This window comes from Enhydra lutris, unplaced genomic scaffold, assembly GCF_002288905.1.
Source record: "Enhydra lutris kenyoni isolate GAN:26980312 unplaced genomic scaffold, ASM228890v2 scaffoldscaffold69, whole genome shotgun sequence".
NCBI classification, from domain to species: Eukaryota; Metazoa; Chordata; class Mammalia; order Carnivora; family Mustelidae; genus Enhydra; species Enhydra lutris.
The window spans coordinates 9,052,339-9,071,791 of NW_019154153.1; the positions used below are offsets into that span (position 1 = coordinate 9,052,339).

At 41.6% G+C, this 19,453-nt stretch overlaps 1 protein-coding gene across 2 annotated transcripts in view; it reads left to right on the forward strand.

The window, feature by feature from the left end:
• LOC111159743 (chromosome unknown C12orf56 homolog) overlaps positions 1–19,453 on the forward strand; it is a 94,236-nt gene that overhangs the window by 18,061 nt on the left and 56,722 nt on the right. For both annotated transcript variants that reach the window (XM_022522324.1, XM_022522325.1), the window contains exon 2: positions 14,780–14,942. In XM_022522324.1, the coding sequence (XP_022378032.1) occupies positions 14,780–14,942 (163 nt within the window). The remainder of the gene's footprint in view (positions 1–14,779; positions 14,943–19,453) is intronic.

Genomic DNA, 19,453 nt, shown 5'->3' on the forward strand with positions numbered 1-19,453 from the left:
TAGCCTTGCTTAGCTCCTGAGTGGCCCTCTCATGCTTCACAAACATGCTGTGGTGTTTACAAAAGGTTATTTTTATTTTTTAAAAAATCTAAATGCAAAAAAGAGAAAGAGAGAAACCACTTTCCTTAGTCTAACACTTTGTCCTTCTAATTCAAGTCCAAGTTGAATTAAATGTTATTAGAGTTGGTTCTAACTACAATATTGTAGTCATAGGCTTTGCAACTGAGATTATGATTGTTAGATGAACCAATAAGAGAATGGGAGAAGTGAAAAGTGATAGATCATTTTGGCCCTACTGCTGTTCATAGTTACTGTCTGCCCATTTATCTGCCCTCATCCACCCTTTTACAGACAACAGATGTGTCCCCTTGGCTGTGTGGCTGGCATCTGTGTAATCATCTGCCATCTCCCTCAGAGTAACAGAGGCCTTGTATGTGCGTGGAAATGTCCTTTTAAAAGGTACAATGCTGGGGGGCGCCTGGGTGGCTCAGTGGGTTAAAGCTTCTGCCTTCGGCTCGGGTCATGATCCCACTGGGATCGAGCCCCGCATCGGGCTCTGTGCTCTGTGGAGGGCCTGCTTCCTCCTCTCTCTCTGCCTGCCTCCCTGCCTACTTGTGATCTCTCTCTCTCTGTCAAGTGAATAAATAAAATCTTTAAAAGAAAAAAGTTACATTGCTGGGGCACCTGGGTGGCTCAATCATTAAGAGTCTGTCTTTTGGCTCAGGTCAGGATCCCAGGGTCCTGGGATCGAGCCCCACATCGGGCTCCCTGCTCAGTGGGGAACCTGCTTCTCCCTCTCCCACTCCCCCTGGTTGTGCTCCCTCTCTTACTCTCTCTGTCAAATAAATAAATAAATAAAATCTTTAAAAAAAAAAAAAAGTCACATTGCTGTGGGATGCCTGGGTGGCTCAGTTCGTTAAGTGTCTGACTCTTGATCTCAGCTCAGGCCTTGATCTCAGGGTCGTAAGATGAAGCACCCAATCAGACTCCACGCTCAGCAGACAGTCTGCTTGAGATTCTCTCCCTCTCCTTTTGTCCCTCTCCCCTGCTCTCTAAATAAATAAATAAATAAAATATTTGTTTAAAAAAAGGAATCTCCTGATCAGCACCACGTAGGTAATCTGCCTGCTAGACCCCTATGATCCCCTAAAGGAAATAACTTTGCTATAACTGACCTGCTTTTTTTTTTGCCAAGTGTAACTTCCTTGTTCCCACTCTCTTCTGCTTAAAAGTTTTTCATTTTGTACAGCTCTTTGGAGCTCCTTCCTATCTGCAAGATTGGATGCTGCCAGATTTGAACAGATTTTTGCCCAAATAGACTCTTAAAAATTTTTAATATGCCTCAGTTTATCTTTGAACAAATCTCACCACCCAGAGATAACCACAGTCAACCACCCAACAAGAAAATCTGGTGTATGACATTCCAAATTGTGTTCCATGCATTAACACATATGGAATCATATTGCACATATTATTCTATAATCTGTTATTTTTACTTTACAGCATTGTCATGGATATCTTTCCATGCCAATAAATACAGAAAAAATTTATAGGAATGCTTTATATGAATAAATGTGACCACAGTGTATTTAAAGAAGGTATTATGTTCTTGAATGACAAAGCTAACCAAATTTGGTGATTATAGCAACTAAAAAAAGAGGTCTGGCTCTACTTTGGTCTCAAATAAAGGAATTAGCATAATTTGACTGAAACTCTGACATAATAATGAATCCAGCTGCTTGATTACTATTTGGATTCCAGCCCTGTTTTTTTTGTTGTTGTTGTTTAACTTTATTTTAAGTAGGCTCCATGCCCAATGTGGGGCTCAAATTCATGGCCCCAAGTTCAAGAGTCATATGCTCTACCGACTAAGCCAGCCAGGCACCCCTCCCGCCCTGCTGTAGAAGAAGACTTGTATTTTTCCTAATTCCCACCTCTGGCTGTGGTCTTAAACCTTAGTTGTTTTTATAAAACTGGCCTTGGGAACCAACTGCCTTGTCTTGTAATTCTAGTTCCACCATTTACCAGTTTTGTAAACTGAACTTCTTCTGAACCTTAGTTTTCTCATTGCAAAGTGGGGTTAATGATAACTACCTCATAGATGTGTTACAAGTATTATATAAAATATTTGCCATGTTCCATAAACTGTGTTATTATGCAAATCATTATTATGCATTATTATTATGCAAATCATTATATCATTATGCAAATCATATAGCACACGAGCAGGGGCAGAGGGAGAAGGAGCAGGCTCCCCACTGAGCAGGGAGTTGACGTGGGGCTGGATCCCAAGATGCTGGGATCATGACCTGAACCAAAGGCAGACACTCAAGGGAATGAGCTACTCAGGCATCCCACAAAAGAGTTTTCTAAGAATTACAGCATTGTAAAATGACCACAAAGACAATTAAAGGCATAGATAACCTGCATAGGTGAGCTAAATTGAATACCTACTAATCCCCCCCTCCCCATTTCAAAGTCTTTCACAAAGTCTTTCTGTCCCACCTCTACCATCATAATAATCTCAAAGAAAAGATCACTCAGTCACAAAATAAAGACACTCTTCAGGCTGACCTGATTATTTACATAGGTGCAGCAAGAGTGTTAATTCACCATATAGGTCTCTTTAAAAATTCTTTGCAAGGGCAACGCTGTCAACGCTGTTGGTACCCCTCTCACTCTTGAAAGCTTTTTCTGTATCTTCACTTAATAAACTTCTATGGCTTTACTCACTCTCCATGAATCTATGAGATTCATTCATTTTTTTTTTAAGATTTTATTTATTTATTAGCCAGAGATCACAAGTAGGCAGAGAGTCAGGCAGAGAGAGAGGAAGGGAAGCAGGCTCCCTATGGAGCAGAGAGCCCAACGCAGGGCTCGATCCCAGGACCCTGGGATCATGACTTGAGCCGAAGGCAGAGGCTTTAACCCACTGAGCCACCCAGGCACCCCTTGACCCTGTGAGGCAAGAACCTAGCTTTCCCGCTTCACTTAGGTGCCCAGATCCAGGATCACTTTCACCCAAGCATGGGAAAAAGTGGACTCTTTTCTTTTCTTTCCTGGGAGATGTCTCTCCCTTTGGGGACCTCTTTTCATGAATAACAAAACCGGGCCCCTGTCAGCCAGTTAAAGGCCATTGGTCTTGGGATGCCTGGGTGGCTCAGTTGGTTAAGCCGCTGCCTTAGGCTCAGGTCATGATCCTGGGGTCCTGGGATCGAGTCCCACATCGGGCTCCTTGCTTGGCGGGGAGCCTGCTTCTCTCCCTGCCTCTGCCTGCCTCCCTGCCTGCTTGTGTGTACTATCTCTGGCAAATAAATAAATTATAAAAAAAAAAAAAAAGGCCACTGGTCTTAAGTCTCAGGTGATAAGCTTCTGGACAAAGGTTTGGTCAATCCCCCTTCCTCAAAAGAAGGGTATAGTGGCCTAACCCTACCCAGTTCTGCTTTCTGTTCATCTGCTTTTCTTAAATGGCTTTCTCCCATCTCAGAGACTTTGCCTATAGTAGGGCCCTTTCAGTCTCTGGTGATCACAATGCCTTTTTAATCAGGGATTCATTTCAGGAAGTGTGTTGACTAGGTAGATACAAGCCTTTTTCATTTAAAGGTGTCTTTCGTGAGAAGTTAGTTCAGAAGGAGAATCTTTTCCTCATTTTTGCGGCCTGCTAAGATCTATGTTTTTCTGGTAGGTACAGTTTAGATTCAGTCACGGCCAGGGGTCAAAACCCAAGTTAGCGGCAAGCAGGATTGGAGCTATCTCTTTTTATGATAAGTTGGAGGGAACCCAGTGTTTCCTCCCATTGGACATTTACTCCCGTTGGAATTCTTTGGGTACTAAGGAGGGAAATACAACCCCCAGGCAATTCCTTGACTGGTTGCATTAGTGGCTGGGACTTAAGTGGGGCATATAGTTGAAGACTCCTTGTTGCAACAACAGAAATATGAAATCATGATGATGCTAAATCTCAGGGTCAGCACCCCTCAGCAGAGCCGTGCTTGCAAATGGGACCCCAGGTATACGGACAGGAAAAGTGCACAGGGAACATATTTGCTATAATCTTGCTAAGCCTTTATGATTGGGCCAGATTTTGGGGGGGGAATCCAGAGGAGAAAAGGAGGGTCAGGTGATGGACAGGTAAGAGTGGCTACTACCGGCCTGAGCCCCCTTAACCCAAGATGTTAGGCAACTCTGGGTAGGAAACCATGGGATGCCTGGGTTCACAGGGGAAAGACAATATGTAGGGTCGCCTTCATAGTTACAGGTACGGGGTAACTTCTACCGGGTTCTCGAGATGGGAAACAAACCATTCTCTGCAGGGATTCCTCTGGATTGGGTAGGGCAAAACTGGGTAATTTCCCCTTGTAAAACTTTCTAGTGTTTTCCATGGGTTAAACACATCAGGTTCTTCAAGGCAAGGTAAAATAAGGCGTGACCTTCGTGGCAAGGCATGGTCTCTTCAGTTCTCAAGGACTCTGCCTGAGAGTGCCTTGAACCCACTGGAAGCAATTTGGATTGCAAATTTAGGAAAGGACTGAGCTCCTGTAACATTCCCTGCATGGCCACAATAGGATCTATCAGGTCTCTTCTGCAGGAAACAGGGTGAATAGACAGAGGTACCCTAGATCCCTCTAGGCTTTCAGGGCTCTAAATCAGGACCCAGCCTGAAGGGCCTCGTGCAGGACGTGTTGAGAGATAACCAGACCAGAAACTCCCTCCTGTCATATTGGAATGGCTTAACTAGGCATCCTCCAAATCAACCCGGGTGGCTGGAGGAAACACAGGTCATCTCTAGCAAAGGGGACGGTGACTCTCTCTCTCTCTCACTGTTCTCCTAACAGATGTGGGGGCCTCTCCCTCACTCATTTCCCGGGATAATGACTGTAACTGGAGCCAACTGTGATTAGTCTGCCTTCCGGTGGGGACTTTAAGGAATATTTCCAAGCAGCTGCCAAAACTCCTTGTTTCAGGGATATTCCCTCTCTTCTCGAGCCTGACAGGGACTGCCTAATCCCACTTCTGGGTGGATAAACATGGCGTTTACTCATTGACCAAGTGGATGAGCTTCAGAACTGGGAACTTTCTCTCTGTCTTCTGGTAGCACTTTGCCTCCTCCGCGTGCCCCACCCCTCCCGTTTCTGCACCGTGGGTACGGCCTGGACACACTCTGACTTCAGATCTCCTCACCAGCGTCTCAGGTAAAAACTGACACTGGGGAACAAGCTGACTGACTTTTAAAAGTGGACCTAGTTGGAACAATAACCGGGTATTGAAACTAAGTTAAGTTTGTTGGTTTAATGAAGATAGATATGTCTTTAAGGTTATCAGCATTAAAGGTGAAACTTTTCTTCTGCCAAGGTTTGCTGAAGGTCAGATAAGCTTGTGTTGTTTCTGTTGCAGTTTGTTAGCCAAAAGATGACTAAAATGATGGTTAATTGCCCGTCCCATCAAAGTTTTCATAGAAAATTGTTAAAATAGCTTTCAAAGTCATTGGGATTAAATTCATTGGACATCTAGGTCTGTTCCAAGTAGGATAGATAAGGTGCTAAATCATTGGTTACTGGATAGGTTCGTGGTATTTGACTACTTATTGCAGAGAAAGTAAGGATATTTAAATCTGCTGGTAAACATGCTTTGTGCTTAACCAGTTCATAACTTTGTCATCTAAAGAACTCTGGTGTGACAGTCACTACTGGCTACTACTTAGGCTTCACTGGAGGCTAAGATTTCTAAAAGGGCAAAATTCAGCAACTCTCTATGTAGAAAAGTAGGAGATATGCAAGAAAGATATAAGGATTTGGAATGCGTTTTTTGTGGAAGGAAAAAGAAGGTAATTACGTTCTCAATGAGACTGGTTGTTTGGAAAGAAATGACTTGGGACAAAATCTGAACGTAAAAGAAAGTTGTAGAAGGTTTGTGAAGTGAAATCTTTGGAAAGGAATTTTAGGTGTGGTCAGGATGGACTAAGATTAAAATAAGGGGATTTAAAAAGTACAGTGGTATATGAGATTGGAATTCTCTCTCTGTTCAAAAGACAAAGTTTTCTTGAATTGTTGATCTGCTCTTGATAAGAAAATGTAAACAGCTGTTTTCTCTTTGGCTGCCCAGAAAAGCCATTTCTATGTTTTGCCTCTATCGGGTCTTTGACAATCCCTAATCCCATTTAGGCGTGTGCTTTAAAACTTTCTAAGGTTTTAACAAACTTGCCCAAGATTTAAATCATGAACAAAGTCTCCTCGACTAATTAGGCCTGTTTGTTTGGTATGTTACATTCTGGTATAAAGTCATCATCACTCAATATTCTGGCTATTGAAGTGTTATGTGACACAGAAATGACTAAGTTTCTTTGTCAATTATATCATAATGAACTCTCCTATCAAATCATTGCCAATGTCCATTTCTGAGTTTTTGTCATTTATAATTGTTCTTATTCTCTTGCAAAATGAGTTTTATCTTCAAGGAGGTTCATAAAAAGGACTTTTAGGACAAACACAGGTATTCAGTATCTTTAAGATCAAAACTAAAATGGGTAAAAACTTCCAAAACTCACTAAAGTTGCATTTTAAACAAGAATAGTAAAATGGGACTAAGTGAATTGGGAAAAAATGACTATAGTTCCTTTCATGACTTTCGTTCAAAACATTGCTGATTCTCTAATGTTTGCTCTCCCAGATTAGGGAAACTTTCTCTTAAGATATGATTTACAGAAATGTGATAAAATATATATTTGTAAACAAAAGCATTAAAACACTTAACATTTCTCTCTACCTAAACCCTCTGAGATTCAAAAGGTCTCAATAAGCTTTCTTCCATGGCAATCATAATCATTTGCATAAGTTCACTACGAATCTGTTCTCCTTATAACGGACACCATTAGAAATACTGGTTATTTTACCAAGGCTTTGACTGGAATATCATATTTGAAAGACATGCGTAGACTCAGATATGACCAGACAGCTTTAAGAAACTAAGGTTGACTTCATGAAACTTAAAGCCAGAAAGCCCCTTGGGAATGCTCACCTGGTACCTTGCTTGCAAAGTTCCCAGCAGCCTTACCAGGAAAGTAAAGAATGTCACTTCCTGGCATGAGGCAAGGACCTCAGGATACGCTGGGGACCTCATGAAGAGGAATCTGCCCACATCTCCAGATATTGCAGGCATGTCTGATGGCAAGTACTTGGCTTGGCTTCCAGCCTAGAGGAGCAACTAAAAGTTCAACCAACAGATTCCATATAGAAGTTCCAGCAAAACAGATTCTAAAAGATCTACATGATCAATCATTCTTGCTGAGCTTATGGAAATAATTATGCCATTTGTTAAAACTGGACCTGTTTTTCAAACAAATTAGCCTTATTTGGCTATCTTTGCAAATGAGGGTTATTATAGAGAGAAATTGTGTGTGTGTGGTTTTTTTTTTAAGATTTTATTTATTTATTTGACAGACAGAGATCACAAGTAGGCAGAGAGGCAGGCAGAGAGACAGAGGAAGAAGCAGGCTTCCTGCTGAGCAGACAGCCCGATGTGGAGCTCAATCCCAGGACCCTGGGATCGTGACCTGAGCCAAAGGCAGAGGCTTTAACCTACCCAGCCACCCAGGCACCTGAGAAATTATGTTTCAATAACACATCTTTGTAGATGCTAAATTTTAGTTCTGATTGTCTTTGAATGTTGTTTGCCTAAGCTAGATCACTTGAGGTGAAACTCAAAGAAGTTGCCACAATAGCTCATGTATAGGCAATCTTGCTTGTTATTCTGTGGGGATAATAACAGGACTCCACGGTCATATGATTACTTGAACAACTGGGAAATGGGGTAGAGTCCCCAGCAATTGTATAACTCAGCTATCCCCTTGACAAATTCTATGTGGCTGGGATGACAAAATTGCTCTATAAAAGCCAGAGCGTACCCCATGGAAATAGTGGATGGCCCCACTTTCTTTATGATTAGATTGGATGATGAACTTAGGGATGCCCTTAGCTCCTGAGACAAATGTTCCATCTGCCAGTGATTCCCTGTAACTAGGATATTGTTAAGGTTGGACCTCAAACAAAAAGGGCTTCTTGACAGTTTCATCTCTCATAGTCATTTATCCAAGAAGCCACCTCTACTGTCAATACAATTGCAAAGGCTTTCACCAAGCATCCAACAGCCCTCCTGGTAAAAACAGCCTCAAAGCTCATTATGGGACTTCCAGGACTTAAGACAGGACTGCAATATAAAATAAGCAAAGCAGTATGCTTGCTCAGCAGGACTCTAAATGATACGTCCTAGGCACTGGATGCACTCAGCCAAGAATTCAATGAAGTCAGGGCAGGACTTCTTGAGAACCATGCCACTATTGACCTGTCTACTACTGCTACACCATTTGGGGTATGAAAAACTTCCTCACATGATTACAGTTAACTCCTACAAGATCTCCCAATTAATAGGGGGCATTTGTGATCAGTTAAATAAGATCAAGATATCCAATAATCTATTTGACAAAATTGGTAATTGGGGATCTTATCTAAGGGATATGATAATCATTTTGGGCCTAATACTTGTTTTATGTTCATCCTTTTGCACGTACTGATGCATGTACCATTTGCTGCCCATCCTGACCTCCCTGGAGCCATACCACAAACTCCTGGACCAACCGCTTGAAAGATTCTGCCACACAGCCCGCCACCCCATTTCAGCAGGAAGCACCCAGAGCGGTCATCGCCCCATTCCCTAAGGGCATTTAGGGTTACTATTCCAGGGGGAGGAATGAATAAGGGACAGGCGGGGCTAGGCGGGGGGTGAGGGGGGTGCTAGGTGAGGGGCTCACAGAAATCCCAAAAAACATGGAAGTGTGGGGAAACCAGAGATAAGGGAGCAAATTGGACCGCACTGCCCTAGGCGTATGGTCATGTGGGGTGGGTCTTTATATGATAATCACCTGTGACCAACAAAGAATAAGCAGAGCCTAAAAAGAAAGTAAGCCATTGAAGGGTCTTGCCAAAAGAGATGTTAAAAGAATTTAAGTTCCCTGTTAGCTTTCTATAAAGGACCAACCTTAAAGGCCTTCAGCCGGCAGCCCTGTTGGGACCCCTCTCTTGAGAGCTTTTTTGGTATCTTCACTTAATCAACTTCCATCGCCTTACACAATTAAAAAAAAATGCTTTGCAAAAACTTCTGTGAGGAAGTTTTTATGAACGTCAGGTTTGACTTTAAAAAGACTCTATTATTTGCTTTCCCTAGGCTAGGAAATCAGGCCCAAGGAAGGCTCTCCACCAGATTTCTCTTGTAGTACCTATTAATTTGAGTGAATTTTGAGGTCCTGAAAGTTTCTTTTTCTTTTCTTTTTTTTTTTTTTTTTTGAAGATTTTACTTATTTGACACACAGAGTACAAGCAGGGAGAGGGAGAAGCAGACTCCCCGCTGAGCAGGGAGCCCAGTGCGGGACTCGATCCCAAGACCCTGAGATCTTTACTTGAGCCTAAGCTTAACTGCTTAACCGATTGAGCCACCCAGGTGCCCGAGGTTTCTTAATTTCTTAATTGCCTGGCCTGTCAGAAGTGACCTTCCTGATAACTGTGAGGCTGGGGTCTCTGGGCTAGTTTTCCTGGGCCGGCTTTGTAAGCACAGGCTCCTTAAATACACCAAATCTTTGGCCCTTAAAATGGTTTGCTGTATCTCGTTAAATGAATATCTACTCCCTCCAACCCACACCCCCCTATGCCTTTTCAAAAGATTTATTTTGAGAGAGGGAGAGAGAGAGAGCATGTGGGAGAGTGGTGGGGAGGGGCAGAGGAAGAGAAAGAGTCCCAAGCTGACTCCTGCTGAGCCCAGAGCCTAACGCTGGGCTCAATCCCATGACTCTGAGATCGTGACCTGAGCTGATTCCAAGAGCCTGACGCTTTGGGACACCTGGGTGGCTCAGTCGTTAATCGGCTGCCTTGGCTCAAGTCATGATCCCAGCGTCCTGGGATCGAGCCCCACATGGGGCTCTCCACTCAGCGGGAAGCCTGCTTCTTCCTCTCCAGCTCCCCCTGCTTGTGTTCCCTCTCTCGCTGTGTCAAATAAATAAATAAAATCTTAAAAAAAAAAAAAAAAGAGTATGATGCTTTATCAACTGAGCTACCCAGTCACCCCAAATGAATATCTTTCTTAAACAGGACACTTAACAGAAGGCCTTGGATATACAATCAATGTGTACAATTATATCCTGGTAAAAGGAAGTCAGATCTTAACTCAATCTATTAAGTTTCTGAATTCTGGGGGAGCCAGTGAAAATCAGATATTTAAATATTTTTGGTTTGAGAGCAGAATCTCTAAATTATAATTATTAATTATAAATTAACACACTAGTTACAATTTAAGAAGGAAGATAAAAAGCTTCCTCATATATTTAGAAAATAGAACATTGGAACAACATTAATAATATTCTAAGCAAATAACCACAATAAAACTTCTACCAGTTTCATTTAGTCCTGTAAAGTTAAGTCTCATCCTGGGGCATTTTAAGTTAGGAGTCTGATGAAGCCACCAGCTTCTTGACCTAATGGAGTCTTGGAAATCCTAACTCAGTCCGCTGGTGTGGTCTGAGTTGTCTAAGGAATGTTAGCTCAGCTCTGAAGTCTTTGAAGAGCCTGTCTCAATCCTTTTCCCAAGAGGTTCTGCTCTGAGACTGTCCTTTGTTGAGGACAAAAAGACCGTTTTTTGTTTTGTTTTTTTTTTTTTATCTTATAAAAGAACCTTCAAGCAAGCATCACAATAAAATAAAAACTATCCGTAGAAGACAGAGATTCAAATGACTGTGGTTGGTTTATTTTTGAGAACCTTTCAAATGTGAAAGGTCTGATGAAGTTGCCCATTAAAAACAGGCAACTTACTAGAAAATTTGGTTTTTCCTATGGCATGCAAAACAAAGGTAATAAAGCCATTGCAAAAAATTAGACAAAATGTCTTTAAGAATAGTGACAAAGCCCATTTTTAAGGACATCAATAAAAGTTACATCTGAGGGGCACCTGGGTGGCTGGCTCAGTCAGTTAAACATCTGCCTTTGGCTCAAGTCATGATTCCGGGGTCCTGGGATCAACCCCTGCCTGGGGCTTCTGCCCAGCTGGGAGCCTGCTTCTCCCTCTCCCTCTGCCTCTGCCTCTCCCCACTGCTTGTGCTCTCTCTCTCTCTCTCTCTCACATAAATAAATAAAATCTTAAAAAGAAGAGGTTACATTTTTGTAACTGATTTGTAAAAATAAATGAACATAATTTTTATATGGAGAAAGTCTTTAATATAATATAGCAATACTGAAATACAATATATATAATCACTACATATAATCACATATATATGTATATAAATGTGCCAAGATAATACAACTTTTTTAAAAGATTTTTTTAAAAGATTTTATTTATTTATTTGACAGATGGAGAAAGAGCACAAGTAGGCAGAGAGGCAGGCCGAGGGAGAGGGGGAAACAGGCTCCCCACTGAGCAGGGAGCCCGATGCGGGACTCGATCCCAGGACCCTGGGATCATGACCTGAGCCGAAGGCAGACGCTTAACCAACTGAGCCACCCAGGCGCCCCTAAAGATTTATTTATATACAGTACGCCTGGGTGGCTCAGTTGGTTAAGCATCTGGTTTTGGCTCAGGTCATGATCTCAGAATCCTAGGACTGAGCCCCATTATCGGGTTCTCTACTTATCGGGGAAGCCTGCTTCTCCCTCTCCCTCTGCAGCTCCCCCTGCTTGTGCTCTCTTACTCTCTCTTTCAAATAAATAAATAAAATCTTACAAGAAAAAAAGATTTTACTTAGAGAGAGAGAGCAAGAGAGCACAAGTGCACAGGGGCCAGGGACAGAGAGATTGAGAGTCTTAAGCAGGCTCCCTGCTGAGTGTGGAGCCTGAGGTGGGGTTCGATCTCAGAACTCTGAGATCAGGACCTGAGCCAAAACCAAGAGTGGTATGCTTAGCCAATGGTGCCACCAGGTGCCCCAGATTGTAACAACATTAAACCAAAACTAGCAGGGCACCTGGGTGGCTCAGTCGGTTGGGCGTCTGCCTTCGGCTCTGGTCATGATCCTGCTTCTCCCTTTGCCTGTCTCTCCCCCTGCTCGCACTCTCTCATTCTCTCTTTCTCTCTCTCTGACAAATAAATAAATAAAATTAAAAAAAAATAAAGTATTAGATGTTAGGGGCATCTGGCTGTTCAGTCGGGGGAGTGTGCAAATCTTGATCTCAGGGTTATGAGTTTGAGCCCTACAATGGGTGTAGGAATTACTTAAAAATAAAATATTATAAAAAGTAGGGGTGCCTGGGTGGCTCTGTCTTTGGCTGTCTGCCTTCAGCTCAGGTCATGATCCCAGGGTCCTGGGATTGAGCCCCACACCGGGATCCCTACGGGTCAGGAAGGCTGCTTCTCCCTCTCCCACCCCCTCTGCTTGTGTTTCCTCTCTCGCTGTGTCTCTGTCAAATAAATAAATAAAATCTTTTTTAAAAATTTAAAAAGTAAATAAAAATAAAGTATTAGATGTTAAATTTCCTTATTTTGGGGGAATTATAGAAACATTTTTCTTCTATAAGGGCTTATTTCTGCAAGTCATCAAAACAGAGCTCCTTAGTCTTTATAATTAATTTATTAATAGCCTCTGGAAAGAGGAAAGTATTACCCACTACCATAATAAGAGGTAAAGGCTTTTCTAAATTATAGACATCTAGGTAGAGAGCATATATTTTCAGATCAGTAAACACAAAAACATGCAATCTCACTGGTTCAGATATCCAACAACTGTTCTCTTAATCAAAGGGTGGTAATCAGTTGCATTCCACTGGACACAATCAACTTGTATCAGTATGAACTGGAATAATTTTCACTATTACCAGTTTTCTACAACTTACAGTGTTTTCTTTAAGTATTTTTAAATAATCTCTACACCCAACGTGGGGCTCAAACTTACAACCCTAAGATCAAGAGTCACAGGCTCTACCTACTAAGCCAGTGACTCAACTGGCTTAAAACACTTAAAGTGTTTTAAAGAATTATTTATTTATTTGAGAGAGAGAGAAGAGAAAGAGAGAGACAGCACACTTGAGTGGGGGGAGGGGCAGAGGGAGGAGGAGAGAACCTCAAGCAGAGGTAGAGCCCATTATAGGGCTCCAGCTCATAGTTCTGCCATCATGACCTGAGCTGAAATCAGGAGTCAGTTGCTTAACCAACTGAGCCACCCAGGCGCCCCCACTTACAGTGTTTTAAAATAGCGCAAAGGCAATAAATGATGGAAAACACCTAGATCATCTTTTTTGCCCAATTCAAAGTCTGTTATAATTTTTCCTGACCACAGCAAGAGAAAAAAATAAAATACAGAGTTACATAAAACAAACAAAAACCTTAGCCATGTGTATAATAGGATTCTAATTTTATAAGCATATCCTTGCAGGTATCAAATAGCTTAAGCCGTTTCTGAAGAATCTTGTTCAGAAGAGGAACCTCTACTAACTATAAGCTTTTATAATTAATGAAAACACATCATTGGAAGACCTGCTATGCTTCATTAGCTTGGTTCGAATTACTCTATATATTTGAAAATAATTTTAAAAATTAAATTTGAGTAGATTCTGATACCTTTTCATTAGTTTACCTTCCAACTTTAATTCCCCTGAGTTAGATTTTTAAAAAATTATTTGATATTTCCTTCATATATTTGTGAAAAGAGAAGGATGAAACCGGATGATCACAGGAAATATTTTTATCCAAATTCTAAGTAACTTTGCAAAAAGCCTATAAAGGTATTCCTCCTGATGCTTGGATTAAAGGTTTTAAATATGCCTCTGGTGATTCTCTGGCTTTACTCTTGGCTTTTCAGTCAGATGTTATTGCTGCCTACCTGTCATAAAAAGGGAAGTAGATTGTTAAAGATCTAAAAATTCTAAGTATTGGGGTGGCTGGGTGGCTCAGTCAGTTAAGCATATGACTCTTGGTTTGAGCTCAGGTCTTGATCCTGAGGTCGTGAGTTGAAGCCCGGTTTTGGGCTCCATGCTAGCTGTGGAGCCTCCTTAAAAAAAAAAAAAAAAAAAAAATCCCAAGTATTTATTGAGACCTTTTCTCTTTTTAATCAAGAATAGAAAACAGAGGGACGCCTGGGTGGCTCAGTTGGTTAAGCAGCTGCCTTCGGCTCAGGTCATGATCCCAGCGTCCTGGGATCGAGTCCCGCATCGGGCTCCTTGCTCATCGGGGAGCCTGCTTCTCCCTCTGCCTCTGCCTGCGTGTGCTTGCTCTCTCTCTCTCTCTCTCTCTGACAAATAAATAAATAAAATCTTTAAAAAAAAAAAGAATAGAAAACAGAGCACTTTGGAGAGAAGAGAAAGCTATTTAGGAGCAGGAAATTTCCATAATTCAAACCTGGAAGTTTGTATTCCTAGAATTTTTGTGTACTGTCCCCTGCAAATGGACATTTTCCACTGCACAGAAAAATCCTAGTTTAAGGCCATTAATTATACATTTTTAAGACTTAAAAAAATCTGTTCTCAAAATGAAAGGGTGAGGGATATATTTTCACAAACAAAAACACTATTACTATTTAGCAATCCTGTAGTATAAATAATGTCTTAGGGTCTGTTGCTAAATGCATTTTTAGTAAAGACTAAAAGAAATAGAGGAACAATTGAGAAACCTGACAAGAAGAGGAAAGATTTCCCAGGAAAAAAATAAGAAAGAATGTGCTTTAAACTTGCCCTAAGCTTTAGGGGATTTATTATCACAGGACAGAGAAACAGTTGTATTTGCCCTCAATTAGCTTAATTAATTATATTTTTTTCAGATTGATGATTACCCACAATTTTTGAGTCCACCAGATAGAGAAACCAACCAACATATTCGTATCATCCATTCTTCAAATGTTTTAAAAAAAGAGCATGAAAAATCAAAAGGTGTCAAGAAATTCTCATTTCCATTTCATCATGGTACTTCTGACAACAAAAAAGGTATGCAATATATTTCTTAAAGTGACACAAGAAAAGATGCATTACGTTATAAGACAAAAAAGAATGTTCTTTTTTCCTCCCCAGCTTTACTGAGGTATGCTGACAAATAAAAATTATATATAAGGTGTTAACTGTGATATTTTAGTCTATGTATACACTATGAAATGATTATCACAATCAGGCTAATCATCCCACATAGTTTTCATTTTGTATAAGCGATGAGAACACTTAAGATCTATTTTCTTTGCAAGTTTCAAGCACACCCTTCATTATTGTTAACTATAGTCATCATGCTGTGCATTTTGGTCTCCAGAACTTATTTGTCTTATAATGAACATCTACCTTTTGACCAACATCTACCTTTCCCCCCACCAAGCCCCCAGACCCTGGTAAATTACCATTTTACTATCTGTTACTATGAGTTTGTCTTTTTTTGGGTTCAACATAAGTGAGATTATGTAGTGGTTCTCTTTTTATGTCTGGTTTATTTCACTTAGCATTATGTCCTCCAGGTTCATCCATGTTGTCTCAAATGCAAGATTTTCTGTTTTTTAGATTTTATTTTACTTCTTTATATTTTAAAGTAATCCCTACATCCAATGTGGGTCTTGAACTCATGACACCAAGATCAACAGTCGGATGCTTGGATGCTTGGGTGGCTCAGTCGGTTGGGCGGCTGCCCTTGGCTCAGGCTGTGATCCCAAGGTCCTGGGACTGAGTCCCACATTTGGGTCCTTGCTCAGGGGGGAGCCTGGTTCTCCCTCTGCCTGCTGCTCCCCCTGCTGTGCTCCCTCTCTCAGATGATAAAATAAATAAAATCTTAAAAAAAAAAAAAAAAAGAGCCAGATGCTCTGCTGACTGAGCCAGGCAGGTGCCCCAGGATTTTTTTTTTTTAAGATTTATTTATTTATCTGAAACAGAGAGAGAGAACATGAGCAGTGGGGGAGGGTAGGGGCAAAGAAGAGAGAGAATCCACAAGCAGTCTTCTCACTGAGCAGGGAGCCAGACTTGGAGCTCGATCCCAGGACCCTGAGATCAGGACCTGAGCCTAAATCAAGAGCTGGACACTCACCTGAGTGAGTCCCCCGGGCATCCCAGATTTTCCTTTTTTAAAAGGCTAAATAATATTAGATTGTGTGTATATGCATGTGTGCACACACCCCCACCCCTGACACCCACACACATTTTATTTATCCATTCATGTATTGCTGGACACTAAGGTTACTGTAAATAATGCTGCTATGAATAGGGAGGGCAGTTATCTGAGATAGTGGTTTTATTTCCTTTAAATACAAACCCAGAAATGGGAATGCTGGATCATATGGTAGTCCTATTTTTGTTTTTTGAGGAGCCTCCATACTGTTTTCGACAGTGGTTGTACCAATTTGCAGCTCTACAAAGAGTGCATAAGGGTTCCCTTTTCTCCACATCCTCACCAATCCTTGCTATCTTTTGGCTTTTTGAGGATTGCCATCCTAACAGTTGTGAGGTCTCATTGTGGTTTTGATTTTCAGTTCCATGATGATTAATGAGCTGATCCATCCATTCTCAGCACAGTTTGCCATACATGAGCATATGTGGGAAAAAAGGAAAGAAAGAAAAGAATGGAAAGGAAGAAAGGGAGGGAAGGCAGGGGGAGAAATGAAGAAAAACAAAAGAGAGAAAGAAGTGTGTTCACTAAATACTGGTCATAAAAAAAGAATGAGTTAAGGGGCACCTGGGTGGCTCAGTTGTTAAGCCTCTGCCTTCAGCTCAGGTCATGATCTCAGGGTCCTGGGATCGAGTCCCACATCGGGCTCTCTGCTCTGCAGGGAGCCTGCTTCCTCCTCTCTCTCTCTCTCTCTCTGCCTACTTGTGATCTCTCTCTGTCAAATAAATAAAATCTTAAAAAAAAAAAAAGAATGAATTAAAATCTGGATTCCATTTGGTCAGTTCTTTTTTTAAGTTATTTTTAAGATTTTATTTATTTAGTCGTCAGAGAGAGAGAGACTGAGCACAAGCAGGGGGAGCGACAGGCAGAGGGAGAAGAAGGCTCCCCGCTGAGCAGAGAGCCCGATGCAGGGCTTCATCCCAGGACCCTGGGATCATAACCTGAACCGAAGGCAGATGCTTAACCCACTGAGCCACCCAGGCACCCCTGGTCAGTTCTTGTTTAATTTTCATAACCTTATTAACAACCACATTTTTTTTTCTTTTTGTTTTTTAAGATTTGACAGAGAGAGACATAGTGAGAGAGGGAACGCAAGCAGGGGGAGTGGGAGAGGGAGAAGCAGGCTTCCCGCTGAGCAGGGAGCCCAACGTGGGGCTTGATCTCAGGACCCCAGGATTATGAACTGAGCCAAAGGCAGATGCTTAACGATTGAGCCACCCAGGCGCCCCCAACAGCCACATATTTTAATGAAAAACCTGATCAAGAAGTACAGGGGATAACCAGAAACATTGTGAACCTGGCTTTAGGAAAACTCCTGATAGTCATCTCTGTAAATCTTGGGCTCCCACAAGCAAGGGAAGCCACAAGGTCCTGTTCCAATAATTATGGTTTATTGTGGTTATTAACAGCATTCACTCTTCATTCAAAAATAGTGTTGGGAACTTGTTCACCCAAGAACTATGATTCACACCTAGATAAAAAAAGATGAAAAGCCACCTTTAATTTTGTTTAGGGAGCTCAGCATCTGATGCAGATGATTTCCCCACTGGGCACAAGGAGATCTAGAAAATCCACAGTGGGGTGGGGACAAAGGGGAGGTGAGGAGTCAGGGCTCCCAGGACTCACCCTGCTCAACCAGAGCTCCCGTGCTTTTATGTTTCACATTTTGGGCTGTACATCCTTCTAGTGAGTAAGTTTTAAAAATCCAAGGACAAATAGATAAAAATAGAATATATAGTTCAGCATTATACTCTTTATTTTGAGGTCTTATTTTACATATGTACATAAAATGTGATTATATCTAAAGGAGCCCTTTATATGCAATCCACATAACCGGGAGGTGGTCAAAAGCAGAGAAGCATGGGCTTTGGACTCGCTAAGCTGACATCTGAATCCTGGCTCCCACCTTTCCAGCTGTGTGACTGTCTATCTGTGAGCCTCAGTTTCCTTGTCTTTCTATTGCTACTTTCACAGGGTTTTTGTGTTACATGAAATAATGTGGGCAAGGCTGGGCACATAGCAGGAAAGCAGTCAGCTGTTGAGATCACATCCTTGGCTTAGAGGAAGGTCAGAATAAAGTCCCCACAGGGCTCCTGGATAGGCCCCTCCACTTCTGGCCTCTAGGCAGTGGAGCTAGACCAGTGCACACCAGTCAACTGGCTCTTCACTAGGCTTCCCTCCAGGTAAGACACAGAGCTCTTGGAGTACCGGATAACTACAAAGTGTGAGAAAACTATCCAGTGTTTGTACACTCTCATAGACAAGCACCCTTCCACACTGACACTCCATGGCATGGCAACTGTTTGTAGAAGTTGTAATTAGACTTACTAAATCCCTGGTTGCTCCCCAGGTCTCTTGCCACCCTAATTAGAGTACCTAACTGGCGTTGGTTGCCTTAAATGCATATTTATCCTTGTCCACAAGCATAATTATTCTTGGTTTGTTTTTCCCCCAAGATGTATAAGAAGATAAAAAACACACGTTAAAGAAGCTAATTACAGGCAGAAGTTTTATGAAATTTAAATTCCTAGAAACTTCACAAATGATGTTAAAAGCAGTGAAGATACTTTAAAAAAAAACTTGTATTCACGCACATGGCTGTTCATAAAATTATACCTCTCCTCCACTCCTGCTTCTTCACTTTCATCTCTGAATGTTTCATCTGACACTTTGGTGTAGGGAGTTTTGAAAACCCAAAACTGCTACTGTCACAAGGAGTCATACATAGCGCACATTACAGAAATAAAAGCATTCCCCCTTTCTAGAATGCCAACAGTCCTGCACTCTGATGCCGGTTTTCCACCAAGCTGCTTCTTCCCTGGGTTAGTGTTGCCATATACCCTGTGGGACCATGGGGGTTCACCTCCTAGACAGTCTGTAATATGCAGACCTGAAGCAAAAGAGAGGCTCAAACCTGTCTATCTTCTTGACAACAGTCATTGCTAGAGGCTTTAATGTTAATACTGATGATATCATGCTCAGAGAAGTAGCTCACATTAACTGCTCAGCATTTAAATAAAGATAATTATTAGAACTTACTCCAAACCTCCTGGGTGAAAGCCTAGGGAATATTTGTGTCATGTGGCAAAGCTCACACTCAAACCAACTGGATTATCTTAACAAAGGAAGCTCAAAAGTGAGAATCATTTGTAGTAAAAATACTTAGTTTCATCATCTCATTTTCAATAGGCTTCCTAATTATGCCCTACTTTTCTGGAGATATACAGAAAAAGAGGCTTTTCTCTAGAGTATACATGTGTCCTTATATGGGTCAGAGGTAGCACTTTAAATTGTACTTTTGGGGCACCTGGGTGGCTCAGTGGGTTAAGCCTCTGCCTTCGGCTCAGGTTATGATCCCAGG